At 31.5% G+C, this 15,881-nt stretch overlaps 4 protein-coding genes across 8 annotated transcripts in view; 2 read left to right on the top strand and 2 right to left on the bottom strand.

Annotated features, from left to right (window-relative positions):
• The first annotated feature begins 131 nt into the window (after positions 1-131).
• Positions 132-1,378, top strand: LOC149905273 (UPF0389 protein CG9231). Of its 5 annotated transcripts, none has more exons than XM_090106250.1 (3): positions 132-282; positions 744-970; positions 1,054-1,378. In XM_090106250.1, the coding sequence occupies exons 2-3, from the start codon at positions 774-776 to the stop codon at positions 1,259-1,261; spliced, it is 405 nt and encodes a 134-aa protein (XP_089962376.1). In that variant the 5' UTR covers positions 132-282; positions 744-773; the 3' UTR covers positions 1,262-1,378. The 5 variants fall into 5 exon arrangements, with proteins under 5 accessions (XP_089962376.1, XP_089962375.1, XP_089962377.1 ...); XM_090106249.1 differs by having other exon boundaries at positions 214-372; XM_090106251.1 differs by lacking the exon at positions 132-282 and adding an exon at positions 408-496.
• An 802-nt stretch (positions 1,379-2,180) lies between these two features.
• Positions 2,181-4,052, bottom strand: Ccdc58 (Coiled-coil domain-containing 58). Its single transcript, XM_090106248.1, has 3 exons — positions 3,900-4,052; positions 3,483-3,755; positions 2,181-2,386 (listed from the first exon to the last, which is right to left on the bottom strand). Exons 1-3 carry the CDS (start codon positions 3,927-3,929, stop codon positions 2,282-2,284), a joined length of 408 nt encoding a protein of 135 aa, XP_089962374.1. The 5' UTR covers positions 3,930-4,052; the 3' UTR covers positions 2,181-2,281.
• An 870-nt stretch (positions 4,053-4,922) lies between these two features.
• On the bottom strand, positions 4,923-8,177 carry LOC149905271 (cytochrome P450 6k1-like; the record flags this gene model as incomplete). Its single annotated transcript, XM_090106562.1, has 9 exons — positions 4,923-5,142; positions 5,365-5,613; positions 5,791-5,896; positions 6,249-6,367; positions 6,506-6,660; positions 6,887-7,071; positions 7,319-7,468; positions 7,624-7,824; positions 8,016-8,177. Coding segments are annotated over 9 exons (1,500 nt in total), but the record flags the coding sequence as incomplete, so codon positions are not given.
• superdeath (Suppressor of ER stress-induced death) overlaps positions 8,034-15,881 on the top strand; it is a 39,342-nt gene continuing 31,494 nt past the window's right edge. Inside the window, exon 1 of the mRNA XM_090106692.1 lies at positions 8,034-8,117. The gene's annotated coding sequence lies outside the window, so the exon portion shown is untranslated. The remainder of the gene's footprint in view (positions 8,118-15,881) is intronic.

Below are 15,881 nucleotides of genomic sequence, written 5' to 3'. Positions count from 1 at the left end.
CACAATGCTTTAAACGAAGGCAAATGTCGAATTGCAAACACCAATGATTGTCACGCATTAAATAAAGATCTATGTAACTACGGTATAATATGCGTTTTCGTTATTCGCTTATTCGTAGTTCGTACGAATGTTTATGTGACACGAGTCAAGAATACCAACATAATGTGAACATAAAATATAGTAAGCGAGGTTGGTAATTCTATTGAGGAAAAATTATTGTGGTTCTGAGTTCTGACAACAAGTTGTGATTCATGATCTCCCCGTGTACTAACGGGAAAATTGGTAGGTATATTAATTTAAAAATAGCCTAATACTTGCACATTAAATTTAAACCTCGATAAAGGCAAGACTTTGGCATACCACAGATTACAGGTAAAAAATTCATAATATTATCTATTTAGCATCAGCATCAGCTGATAATAATAAAATATAATATAGGTATCAAACAAGCTGTACATCACCTGTACATATTGAGAGTTATTTTGGCGATAAAATAGTGGGTAAAAACAATAATATTACCTATTTAAATTATGTACATGTGTAGAAAAAATATATTTTGAAATATGTCTAGCTGTGATTAGCGAATTTTTAATGTAGTAGAAATTTGCGTCAATTAAAATTATTTATTGAGTGTTTTTGTTTATCTGTTTTTAATGTCATAATCTTAGAGGTCATTATTCATTAATTTATTTTAGTTTTATGAATAGCCAAACAAACTAAAAAATAACGCTATTGGTTTTTAGATTGCGCAATACTTTGTGACGAATTAAGAAATGGAAAAAATATTACGTTTTCGAACGCCAATTTCTGTAATAAGAAGATGCATGTGTACACCAGCCCAAGAAGGTAAAACCAGCCAGGCCAATGTGGAATCACTGTCATCGAGATATAGACCAAGTGAATTCCAAAAGTTTTTACTTGTGTGGACCAAAAAGTACAAAAGCAAGGATGAAATTCCGAAATTCGTAACGTAAGGAAATTCATACAGTTTATTGGTGATTTTAGTATAAAAACGTTAAAATATTTTTAATTTATATTTATATTTAATTTTAGCTCGGAATTGATAGACAGATCGCGCAGTGAGGCGAGAATAAAAATATCTAATATTCTTATGGCTCTGACTGCACTTGCCAGTGTTTTTGCTATCTGGTCAGGCAAAAATGCGGCCAAAAGAGGAGAATCAGTTCATCAAATGAACTTAGATTGGCACAAACAATACCAGGAAGAGTTCAAAAAGAAGGAACAGGAATCTTCAAAGTAATATTTCTCTTCACAATTTGCTTGTAGGTGATATTATATACTTGTCAACAAAACTATGTTAGTGCTTATTATATTTTTAAATTATACCTAAAATATAAAATTATTTTCTGTTACATAATTGACTTGTTATTGAAACTTTTTGATCATTCATTACATGTTTTTAAGAATATAATAAATATTATATCTCTAAAGAATCACTTTGAGGTTACACCATTTATAATTTGTTTACTTGTTTTGATCAATTAGACCTTTTTGTAAGATTTTAGATTGTTAAGAACAAATTCTACAAATACAACATCACCAAAATGCATACCCTGTTCTATAATAATAAGTGGTGTAACTTGCTTTCATATTGGTTATTAAAATATTGTGGTGTAAAATTAAACATTAAAAATGAGTATTAAAATAAACACTTTCCACATGTATAATAACAACAAAACATATATTATAATAAATGTGTATAGAATCTATGGGCGTATTCAGAAAGAAAGCTTGAAACTTATAAGCGCTTATCGGCGCTTGTCATGTTCATATATTTTCCTGCGCGGGTTACCAGCACTGACAGGAAAATATATGAACATGACAAGCGCCGATAAGCGCTTATAAGTTTCAAGCTTTCTTTCTGAATACGCCCTGTATTCATAAAATGAGGTTAATATTATTTACTATCTGTGATTAAATCAAATATAATTTTTTTTACGGAGTATTCTTACAGGTGTTTTAGTAAACAGTTGAAAAAAAATTGTCAATAATATTTTATTGACTAGTTTTTTTCGATGCAGTGAATGATAAAATATTGATGAAAGGCGTATTTTTATAGTTATTTATTATTTATGCTTTTTAATGTTAACAAGGAGACTACATGCTAATTTTTTTATCTCGATTCCTAAGGGATAGTATTAGTAAAATAAAACTAAATGTCAATGGAAATGTTTTAATATATATTTTTGTTCTATCTATAAAGCTATAATTATTATTTACATAACCAAATCCTCATTTTAAATGCATATTTCAGTCTTTATTACATTCCAGGTTTGTAATAGGTTCTACATTTTTCTGTGAATAACTTAGATGTCTTTTCCTTTATTACTTCTTCTACACTTAGCTCAGTTTGCAGCAGGCGTAACTAAAAATGTATAAACAATATCATAAAATTGATAAAGTATTATCTTCTTAAATATATTTCAGGGATTATACTACATTATTAGATTACTACTGCTAAATGGTAGCAAAATTATATAATAATAATGAATAGTGGAATAGGACCTTAGATTTAAATTGATAAGTTGGGGGTGCAAGATCTGGTGAGTTAGCAAGAAAGAAATTGATTTTTCTATTTATCTGTGCATATTGATAACATCACCACTACTCAAAATGGTGAAAGAAAAAATTGTGAGGTAACTGATGCCAGTTTCGAGATGCCTCAAGGAATCAAAAGATTGAAGATTATGGACTTATGTAATAATAGCTTTATGACTATTTATAATTTCAGAATATTTTATGATTTTTGTATTTGGTGATTTCAAATGATATGTTTTACTTGAAATGGAACCCATGTACCTTTTGGTTGTTGGAATTGTATGAATAAAAAGACATCAGGAAGTGAAAATGCCCATAAATGACATAACAATTAACAACCAAAGTGGCTATGGGCGTATTCAGAAAGAAAGCTTGAAACTTATAAGCGCTTATCGGCGCTTGTCATGTTCATATATTTTCCTGTCAGTGCTGGTAACCCGCGCAGGAAAATATATGAACATGACAAGCGCCGATAAGCGCTTATAAGTTTCAAGCTTTCTTTCTGAATACGCCCTATGATGCTATCATCATATTAGAGCTCTTGTAGGGGAAAAGTATAGATGGTGTTTTAGATGATATAAGTCAAATTACGAGTGGTTTAACATTTTCCTCTAACCTAGTATAGCATATTTATGCATTTTTTATTTTGACAAAATGGATACCTTCTTCTTTCATAAGATGGACTGAGTGGCAATACTGGGCCAGGGCCTCCATTTAACTCCAATCTGATAATATTTCACCGACTTGCTTATTATTATTGTTAGAAAATGTATATCATATTCAATTCACATGGTCAAAAAGCTTCAAAGAAAGTTAATTCTTTGAAATAATCAAAATAACTTGTCTCAATCTGAATCAATTAATACTACATCTACTTGTTTGCTTTGGTTACAACACCTGTAAATTATGATGCATTATTTTACCTTTCTTTGTTCAGACTTTAAATTCTTCAGTAAATCAATGTCGTCTGGAGCTTGTTCCTTTGCTGCCTTTAAATTTTTAACTGTATCAGCAGTCACGACAATACAGTTTTTAATGACACTTTCTCGTTCACTATGTCCCTTCTGAATTTGTTCATATAAGTCTTGGCAAGCTGAGGAGGCATCTACTTTGTTTTTAAATGACTCTGTCGGTATCGATGTATTTAGGGAGTAAACTATTTTATCATCTAAAACACGCATTTTTTTCAGAATGTCCTGCAAATAAATGTATATTTCATCTTATTTTATTTACAGTTACTAAGAACTAGCATGCAAGTGCCAAGTACAAATATCTAATATTGCTTAATATTTTCTGGAAAAAGTACATACACTGAATAACAAGTAATAAATATATCTAACCTGAAATTCTAAGAAGTCTGGACAAATCATTTCATTTAAGTAAATATTTGGTTTATGACTTTATAATATTTTTTTCTTAAAAATTATTATTCTGAGGTTATGTATCCGAAAATAAGCCAACGGATATCGATAGAGGGCAGTGTACAGCTAATGTCAATGGTCAACATGTCATGAGATGTCATGTTTAATTCACAGATGATGTAGAAAGCGCGCCGCGCCACGTAAGAAGTCTCGTGAACGTGGCGCTGTCGGCGCATAAATTATATTGCCAATATTTTATTCAAATATTGCCCAAATCAGGGAAAATACATGTATTTATTTATTTTATGCAAAAGTATCAAATAGCTATAGATCAATTTATCATAACTCTACGATAATATAAGCTTTCTATCAGATACTTAACATCTAATAATAGTCCAGTTGATAACGGTGATACGTGAAATGTGAGTTGTCAATGTGTGCATTTAAATACAATCCTTCGCTTTCGAGAGTGTATTATTTTTTTATAAAGTTCAAGTCACAGTTGAAGTCTGGCAACTAAAGTTATTTTTTATACAAAATGGCCGACCTGTCAAATTTAGTTCCTATTCCTATATTGTGTATCTGTGTATTCCTATCTTCTTCGTGGGACTGTGTGGGGACTGTTGGGTGATGCCACCACGATGCCACGCTACCAAAATAAATAATAATTATATCAAGTAAGTGAAAAGTTTCTTGATTATTTCGTTATATTTAAAAAAATATATTTTATTTTTATACTTACCATTTAAATGATTATTATAGAAATAAATAATATCTATTAATACCAATTATTATTTTAATAGACACTACCATACCAAACTCATACTCATTAGGGTATTACATAGAGTAAAGTAATACTATGACTAGATCTGTGGTATTATATTGTAAAATATGTAGGTAGATTTTAAAAACGAACAAAAAAATTACCTTTTGGAAATATTTTATTAATATTCTAGTATTCTAGTACAATGTAAACATTTATGTAAACAAAATATAAATATCAAACATTACATTTAGAATAACATAATATTATTTTAACGAATAACGATTTAACTCCGCGGGATAAATTTGATAAAAAGTTCTTGCCCTGGTACAAGGAACAAACCGCGTTTTTCAAATTTTATTTCGCTTGGCTTTTTTGCTCCTGGTAAAGCTTCAAATTTATAACTTAATATTAAGTTTGCCATTGCGTGTCTCATCGATATTTGACCAAATCGTTTACCTGAAAAAAAAAGATATTCGCTTATTATTTTAAGTAACTACACGTATATGAGTTAAAACGCTATACCTACCTGAAAATTATATTTTGAATTAAATCCGAATTGGTAAAATTGGCAGAGTCTAGTCATGGCCTAGTTCAAGCTCAGATCTCAGTTATTTTAATCCCATAATGTATTAGTTTTATATGAAAAAATTAAATATTAAAAAAAATTGAAATACTTACCAATGCAACTGCGGGGTCCCTCTCCAAAAGGCATAAATGTGAATGGTTTAATATTCCCCACAATTTCGGGTAAAAATCTTTCGGGAATAAACTTCTCTGGTTCATGGAAGAATTTTTCGTCATATTGCATACCAATGCTATTTACGTACACGGGTGTGCCCGCTGATATTGTTAACTTTTCATCTATTTTATAATCCTTGTCAGCGATTCTGTCCAGCCAGCCCATAGGAGAATATTTGCGAAGACTTTCTGTACGATAAGATAAACATTATAAATAATTACGGATTTTGACATAATGGCACTTAAATTATAAGGTCTCCCTTGGGTCCACATATCACGAGGATTTAACAAAGTCTACAATTTGCAAATTGTATTATTAAGAAAAAATACATAGATATGGAAAGTAAAACATTTTTGTATACATGCCTTTCATAACAGCATTAAGATATTGGCAATCAGCGAGCTTTGATATTTCCAAATGACCATTTTCACTTTGATTTTTGACTGCTATTAATTCTTCGTACAACCTATCCTAAAAATAATAATCAGGTTTGATATCAAGAATATAATAAATACCTAGGATTCTACCGAAGTTCATATATCTAATATGAAATAATAAGATGAAATATAGAATACTAGAGGTCCGCCCCGGCTTCGCCAGTGGTACATAATATTTCGCAATAAAAGGTAGCCTATGTCCTTTCTCGGGTATCAAAATATCTCCATACCAAATTTCATGCAAATTGGTTCAGTAGTTTAGGCGTGATTGAGTAACAGACAGACAGACAGAGTTACTTTCGCATTTATAATATTATTATATTATATTATAATATAGTATGGACACAGTATGGATTTGGTTTTATTTAGACTTTAATCAAAATTACCTGTTTTTCAGGGTGGAACGATAATTCGTAAGAACACACGCTCATTATTGATGACGTTGATTCGAAACCTCCAAATAGAAATATTGCTGCTTGAGCAATTACTACGTCCTCCGTTATACCTGCAAGATTTTTGAGATGAATTCATATTTAAATAGATACAAATTTTGTTCTATTTTGTTCATCTAAATTTCTGTATAAACTATCTTCTAAAGAGAGTTAACATAAATTTTATAATTATAGCTTAATTATTATAATACCGTTGTTACTTTTTGCTCCTTCATCCATCAGCTTAAGTAAAGCGTCGAGCAAATCTTTAGAATCCCCAGGCGTTCGTTTGTCATTTCTGTGTTCCGAGGCTATTTTGAAGACTTTCTTAAAATAGTCAGTAGACCATTTTGGAAAGAAGGAGAACCTGTTGGTAATGTTGTTTCTTTAATTTCTATGGTTAGTTTTATTGTAATTGCTCTTTGTTTATATAGGCTATTAAATACTCTAGAATAGTACGATTCTAGCCTACCCTTCTCAGTAGATTATAAAAATTCTTAGGTATGAAATTTTCTCATGTAGATCTTTTGCAACCTTTTTGAAATCATTGTTCATATCAATTACATATATTTATAATGATGTCTTATAGTTACCGAAATATATCCACAAGTTCCGGGAAAAAGAAAATGCTGCTCCAGCAGAGGCCCCTATAAAGATCGAAGGTGGTAAACGCCTGCGTGACAGTGCGCATCGGGTCCACACCAGTGAGGGTAGCGTTTGTTTCCACACCGAATGCTGCTGTTCCGATAATGTCTGTTGTGTAGTCCGTGTATATCGCCTGGAAAACAAACAAGGTTGATGTAGAAATAAAGTACGAGTTACATGTTTTATGTTCGAATCAGGTTTGTCCCAAGTAGTTCAATGTTTATACTTCTAATCATTTGTAGTGTAAATGTTTGTCTTTATGTATCAATGTTATTATTTCGTAGAAAATGTTATGATTTACTGAGCTCAATACAGGAATTATACAAGAGTCAACGGCGAAAGGATTTTAAATATTCACATGTGAACCTACTATAACCTACCCTTATATTTAACTTAGTGTTGTCGTCTGCATTCCTTATTCTTTGTAACAATTGACTCGATTTTAAATCAACCAGATTTTGCAAAGCTCTTAGTTTGGAAGCTGTAAATACACTTGTAAGCCGTTTTCGTACTATTGACCATAAGGGATCCTGAAAAATAATTTTATAAGTTCTATTAAATCTTCCTGGTTTTTTTAACCACTACAAAAAATCTACTACTCTTTTATTTATTTTAGGATATATTCCAGAATTATTTTATTTCTATGTAATCAATTTAGGTAGGTACGAGAGGTGGTAATACTTACATTAACTGTGAACAAATTTAGCGAACCAATGGGATCCGAAGAACCTGAACTAAGAAATCTATCACGGAAAAAAGCGGAATCCTTAACAAGTATGTTTCTTGCTAACTCTGGTGAATTGATGATGAGAGCTGGTCGCCAGAACATCCATGCTCCCACATACGGGCTCTTGAATTGCTTGTAAATGTTGATCATCCAGGTTGCCTTTGAAAATAATTAACTAGTTTTAACAATATAGCAATAATGACAGCGTGGGCGGTGGGTGTGGTAACTGGTGTCAACTAAGATGATCTGAATGTCGTGTAGGTAGGTACTGAAGTATTTTTAAGGCAGTTATAATAGAAGAAAAATTAATATAACATTACTTAATTACAGTTTACATTCTCAATATTTACGGGGTTCTGTCGCTGCAGGAAGGTGAGGCTTCCCATGACGGGGTGCGGTGGCAGGTGCGGCACCCCGCGCTTCGCCCAGTATTGCCTCACACAAGTCCACCGGTAATACAACCATGTTATAACACACAACACTGTTATTCCCAGTTTAGTGGAGCGCCGTAAGGTTTATACCTCGGAATCCAGGGCCAGTCAATGAATCTTAATATAAACCTTGAAAATATGTTTTTAATAGTATATAGAAAAATGTTAAAAAAAATTTTTTTCGCGCTCTCAATTTTTTAAAAATTATTATAAACAACTAGCGGTCCGCCCCGGCTTCGCCCGTGGTACATAATATTTTCGTTTTCTCTACATAAGCACCATCCTCGTACTTCAAGGAATATAATAAAAAAAGAATTATCGAAATCGGTTCAGCCGTTCTCGAGTTATGCGCTTACCAACACTTTTTGCGATTCATTTTTATATATAAGACTAGCGGTCCGCCCCGGCTTCGCCCGTGGTACATATTTACGTTTTCTCTACATAAAAACCATCCTCGTACTTCAAGGAATATAATAAAAAAAGAATTATCGAAATCGGTTCAGCCGTTCTCGAGTTATGCGCTTACCAACACATTTTGCGATTCATTTTTATATATAAGAAGAAGATCAGATTATTAATTTTTTGGAGTTTTCATTGATTTATATTAGTCAAAAGTCATATTTTAAAAAGAACAACTATTACAAACTTGAAAACTTGATCTTGGATCTTTAGGGACTGCAGATATTATACCAATGAAGGTCGGGTTGGAGAATAGAGGGGATAACAGCAGCTGTTCGGTATTGTTCATGGCGGGCCCTCACAGGATAAGCTGTTGTTTTCGTTCCGAAAAATATTTATTTCAGATTTTTGTTTATTAAAAATTAATGTTTATATTATTGTGCAGTGAGTGTGATAAAAGTTAATTACTGAACATTACTGAGTTTTAAAAACTTTGAAAATAGTGGCATAAATAATTTGTAAGTATTTGTTTTTCATTTATATTACATGCTTTTGAAAACAGTTATAAATATTTTGTAATAAATCGATGTTAAAAGTTAGAATAAAATAGTAGAATTTAATAATATAAATCATTAATTATGTAAAAGTTAGTTATTAATATTACTAATATTTGTTGTTGCAGCCACGTGTCGCAATGGGTGAACCATCCAGTATTGATGTACAAGCAATGATGAAGCTCATTTGTGATAAAATCGGATCTAGTTCTGAATTAAGCTCTGAACTAGGAGATATTATAAAAGTCACTAGAGGCATATCATCATTAAAAGCTGCATCTGCGAAAAGAGGGGATGGACTTTCTCAGTATATATAAATACTCGCGACTTTGTCTACGTGCATTCGGTATGCAGACAAAAATATATTAATAAAGGATGCATTAATTCTTAATTAAAAAAAGAACACCACATCTGCATGCTCTCCACCTAAAAAAAAGCTTCGAACAGCTACTTCAATTGATTTTGATTGGAAAACTAGGTGCTTCTTTTGTGAAAAAGAAGCACCAAGCTCATGCAAAACAGGATGTGGAGCATCTTGTGGGTGCAGGAAAAGTGTATTAAACTGCACTGCAGCTTGCTTAGAATGCAATGGTGACAGCTGCACTAATCCTTCACCTACAATCTATATCAACGAGATCGACGACGACGACAATAATGTACAATGATGTAACAATGTGTATAGTTAATGATAAATTTTTTTTGTAACTTATTTTTTACGATAATCTAATAAATTAACATTGAAGTTACTCTGCACATATAATTTATTACAAATAAAATTAAATTTTTCACTATAAACACTTTTTCCCCCTTCCGCCTCTCATTTTTCAGTAAATTGTTGTTAAAAATTGTTGTAAATCGAGATCGGTCAATTTTTTTTTTTAACTTTTTTATTTGAGGTTTTAATAATGCAGTCTCATACTTGATATACAGATTCATTGACTGGCCCTGGGTTCCGAGGTTTGACCATTTTTATGCCTTACGGCACTCTACTAGTTGATTCCAAAGCATTCTGCAATCAATGAATTTCAAGATATACATAGACACTATTTATAACTTTAAAAAAGAAAATATACAAGATGGTAGTTTATTGGAAACAAGTAAGAACGAAAGCTTTTAGTAGCTGATACTTATATTATTGTTAAATAACTACAAATTTACACTTTCGTTTTTTTAATTTTGTGCGGTGCGGTAGAAGGAAAAATATACGTCGGAAGAGTACTGTAACATAATACAACTGAAGGTAGAAGTAGGTATACATTATTTTTATGGATACTAGCTAGTCTTAATGAATCAAAAAAAAAATAGGTTTGGTAAGCTGCGCTTGCAAAAATAAAAAAAAGTGTGTGCGTGTAACCTTTACGCGCGATTGAAGTAAAACTTCTGTGGCGTTGACGACATATATCACTGAAATGATTAAATATTAACTTAAATAAATAAATATTATATTATAATTTAATTATATTTATTATTCATGTGCTTTACAAAGATTATTTAAATGTTATATTAATATTATTCATTCGAAACAGGTAATTGAATGTCATCATAATTTCTTACGTACGAAATTATAGGTTTGTGGTAACTATAATGTGAAACATAAATTTTACTCTCTAAATTTGCTACTTTTCTTGAAAATACAGCATCTATCGTTGTACCGAAACGCGTTGTTGAATGAAGTCGAGAAGTATTCATAGATAAATCAAATTTTTCTTCTAAAAAATCAATTAACGGCTGAGATTCCTGAGAGCGAAAAACAACATTAAAATCTCCAGTTAGAATCATCGGTAATTCATGATAATTACTATTTAAAAGTCGAGAACCTTCAATTGTGAAGTGAAGTAATTGCTGATGAATAAATTTTATGATATTTGTCAGGCTAGTATTTGTAGAAATATAAATAACAACGATAATCACAGGTTGGTCATTCGTATTAACACATCGAACCAAGGCGATGTCACCAATTTGTGAAACCTCATCGGAAATTTGTGATAATATAGTTGGTGAAATATTTTGAATTGGTGTTACATTGTTCAGTGTATCTGTAGATGAATGATATACAGCTACTCCACCAGCAGTTGAGTTGGGTCGTTTGTATTGGGTAACGCAATAAAAATTTTCAATAAGAATTTGTTCGTCATTTTTCATCCAAGTTTCGGAAAATAACAGCAATGTGGACCTTTTTAATACTTTATCATTCAGATCAGAAACATGAGCACGTAAACTTTGGCAGTTGAAGGAAAATAGTGTAATGTTACTCTCATTTACAAGGTTATATAATTCTTCCTGTTGTGTTATTAGGCGAGAATTTGAAAGTCTTTCAAATTCACACTGTAAATCAACTATTCCCCCTGGACGCTTTCTTCCATGATAAAATTTGTTGTCATCGGTGTTTGAGACAATGAACAATCCATTTATATCAGTTACTCGTGATAATGCTACATATAACAGCTACTGACTGTGACTTTTATTGTATTCATAAACGATTTGATCAAAAGTACCACCTTGAGACTTATGTATTGTAAGCGCACAAGCAGATACTAATGGAAAGTGATTTCTCTTTGCAAATATTGTCTTATTTCTATTCATTGGTACAGATGACGATCTTCGTAAAATTGGGACTGCTGTTCTACTAATGTTTAGAGTTTGAATATGATGGGCAGCTTTTTTCCTAATTTTCTCTCCTATCTTACCAGGAAACTCAAGCCATAAGCGTATGATGTTATCACTGTCATCACGTTCAATATACACTAACTTTCCAACACAACCGTTGGCTAAGCCATCAGATACATCAATATTGGTTGTAATAATGTAAAATTTGTTAAGAACTAATATGATTTCATAAGGCGATCCTCCTGTATCAATAACTGACATTTTATGAAATTGTTGGCGTACATATGCTTCTTGTTCAACTGAATGACAACCTATATACATATCTGTTGCTATGGATACTACTTTGTCTTCAGCAATATTTAAAATAGATTGATTATAATCCGCAACATGTTTATTTTTATTTTTAATTTACTTATTTTAAAAGGAATAAATAAACAAGTATATTTAGAGATTTTCAAAAAATTTTGCAATTTAAAATAATGTTTTTGAAACTGTTGAATTTTTCATTCACTTTGCTATTCACAATTGATCCGTTTGAAAATTTGGAAATAAATAATCCTAATTGATTATGATATTTGCCACTAGCTGGCGTATAAGTCAAGAAGCGTGTAGTATATGACATATACTTACAACCAATCAGAATTATTATTTTTAAATGGCGGAAACTACACAGCGTTACTTCCGTCAGAAAAAAATCTGAGTTACTCCCTAGTCGCGCCTAAAGAAGTTTTACTTCAATAAATGCCGTAGTTGTTTTTTTTTTCGTAACATAATATTGTTAATTGTTAAACCGTGATGCCATTTAAATTGCCTACCATAGGTATTTGCATCAATTTTTAATCGCCTATGGACGGACTCAGGCTGTTAACAAAAATAAAAGTAAAGGACATAATATTTTATCAACGTTTGTGAAAAAAAATAAGTAAAGCACTTACAAGAGCATTGCAGTGTGTACCTAACTTTATTTTTATTATTAGACCAGTAGTTATGTACATATAAATAAATTTTACGAATTTTATACTTACGTATGTGTACTTAATCATTTTCAGAAGCATACCTACTACGAAATTATAAAGTTTTATTTGCTTTGATAAGCACAGACTGCACTTATAACAATTAATAGATAGATAATTAACATAAGTGCACCTATGCGTTGTTAAAATAATAATATTAGGTATATTATATTAATGTTTGCTAGTGCTTAAGGTTATCTGTTTAGAAAATTTATCACTGTTTATTTTAATAAATCTTCTAGTATCTACATAATGATATTTATAATTTATATGCATACTCATCCCTATTAAACACTAGCTTTTCGCCCCCAGTTGCACCCGTGTATTTAAAGGAAAATCTGCATAATACCCGTTCCCGTGGGATTTTCGGGATAAAAACTTATGCGTCATTCCAAGTCACCCTATGTGTGTGAAAAAATTTCATGAAAATCGGTTCAACAGGAGTACAAACAGGAGTAACAAACAAACATCCTACATAATATACAAACTTTCGGATTTATAATTTTATGGATAATAGGAATGATTACTTTTACTTTTATTAAATAAAATGCGTTTAATCTGTTTGTCTTTCTTTCAAGTGGCAACGGAGCGATTTTATATAAGGATTTTCGTGTGTGGAGATAGGTGGTAGCCGGGAGTGATAGATAGGCTTCGCTACGGTGAAAGATTTAATCCCCATGTGAATTTTCCTTTGACCACGAGGGCGAAGCCGCGGGCGCAGAGCTAGTTAATTATGTATGGAGTTTCTAAGACAAAAGTAAATCAACATTGTTTTATCTTTATAATATCAGACCGTATTCATGTGGTATTCACTTGCATTGTTTATTGACATAGGCGATTAGTGTAATGTGTACACTATTTTTAAACAATTTTATATCTTTATTCTATAGAACATAATCGAGTTTTCTTAGGATTATAAAATAATTTAGTGCCTAGCTTATTTCTATTTAATGTTATGCTATAGGTTATTATATTTACAAATTCATCTATGTATGGTTTCGAATAAATTAAGGTAGATAGGTACTCTATCAACTTGCAACCCTACTCCTCCCGTACTTTTCAAGTGTGATCTAATTAAGTACCTACCTATGTTGTTAATAATTAAATAGAGGTAGCAGAATGAAAAAGAAAAATATAAGTTCTAACTTTAAAATTGTGTTGCATGTTAACGATGTAGTTTTGAATTTTATGAAAGAAATGAACTGAATAAAATTAAAGGCATGATAAAATAAATTATAATGTAAGTATTCTATTGGCCCAGTGGCGTGCCATAACTGAGGCCTATGTCCAGCAGTGGACAAATGTAGGCTGATAATAATGATGATGATGATTATATTGTCTAGGTACTGCATTTAATAGTTATGTTTGATTTTATAAGACTCACGTACTTGGTTATCTATGTGCTCCCTCGTACACTGACACTGTCACATTAAGTGATATTATCGCAACTTTACTATTTAAATGCAGTGGACTATGGCACCGGCACCGCCCCCGCCTAGACGCGGAAAATGAGGTATAACCGTATCATCCTTTTTACAAAAATATTGAGGTTCTATATTCGTCTGTACGTGTTTTTTTAGAATCTGTTCAGGTTATTATCGACCCTTTATACATATAACTTCATTATAGACTAGATTTCCGCCCGCCGCTTCGCCCGCAATACCTAAAAATACATAAAAACCCGCATAGTTCCCGTTCCCGTGGGATTTCCGGGATAAAACCTATCCTATGTGTTAATCCAAGTTACCCTCTGTGTAATCGGTTCAGTAGTTTTTACGTGAAAGAGTAACAAACATCCATACATCCATAAATCCATACATCCATACATCCTTACAAACTTTCGCCTTTATAATATATATTAGATTAAGATAAAACTAAAAGCTGGATTTTCAGTAAAATGCTGCCTGTCTTATAATACGTGTTGTATTATTTAAACACGGAATAACTATTCGGTAAATTATATACCAGCACTTCAAGAACTAGGTAGTGCAAGTTTTTATCAATCACTGACTGACCGATTTTTTAAACTAACATCCAGTACGCATTGATGGATGCTTGATGGATGTCTTCTTCAGAAATTAAAGTCAGTATGTATTTACAGTTATAAATCAGCAATATAGTTATGTAATGTATTTTCGATAGATAACACGAGGCTTTATAGTTTATTTGTAAGGAAACTGAGTGTCTACTATTTTCATTTTGCTTCGAAAATAAAGTTAATAAGAGAAAATAGGTGGATAGTAAATCACGGAGTCTATGTATCGTCATGCCTCGTATTCATGGAAAACATTTTTTAGCAACAAAGTTCAATCACAACTAAGTAACAACAATGTTGTGGAGCTTTTAATTAACATTTTAGCTAGATGATATTTGACGTGCTGTAGACTTCTCACTCAAAGAGCGACAACATTCATTAGTGTAATTATATGGAAATCTCTCATTGTACCAACCACACCGAAAATATTTAATACTTCAGTTAAATAGTATTTTATGGTTATTATTAGTTTAGATGGAACATTAAATCCAAATAATTGAAGTGAAACTTCTTTATCGGGGTTGGAAAAAAATTTAGTGTATCATTTTTTCGTTACGCGTGACATTTTACCGTTATGCACCATCTTTTTCTTATCCCTACCACGAGTGATTCGACGTAAACTCAAACTCAAACTCAAACTCAAACATTTATTCATTCAATTAGACTTCTTATAGAAGCACTTTTGAAACGTCATTAGGTACATATTTTAAAATTTACCACCGATTCGGAAAGCAGTATCTACGGAGAAGAACCGGCAAGAAACTCCATAGTTGCTCTTTTAAATCATGTCAGTTTTACAATTTTACAAAATACATATAACATTATAATATATTATAATAACATGCCAAAGAACTGTCCTGTGGTTTTTTCGCGACAACCCTCCATGGGTTTTTATCGTCCGTTCCTGAATACTGTAGTACGCTCTCTGAACTAGTACATTTTTTATATAAGTTTTAAATTTAGAACTACTAAACTCTTTAATATTATGAGGAATTCTATTGTAAAAGCGTATACCTTGACCCATAAATGAATTTTTAACTTTAGCTAATCGGAAAAATGGCATTTCAATTCTATTTCTATTTCGTATTTCTCGTAATTCTGTAAAGGTGCATATAGTAAATTATTTTTTGAAATATAAGGTCATAAAGAAGTTTCACTTCTTACGTGTGTACACTAG

Source organism: Colias eurytheme, chromosome 10 (assembly GCF_061535395.1).
Source record: "Colias eurytheme isolate Ceu_HAF_F1 chromosome 10, ilColEury1 Martin Lab GWU primary, whole genome shotgun sequence".
Taxonomy (NCBI): Eukaryota; Metazoa; Arthropoda; class Insecta; order Lepidoptera; family Pieridae; genus Colias; species Colias eurytheme.
Note: the sequence above shows the minus strand (reverse complement) of the source record. Positions and strands in the feature narration are given on the sequence as shown.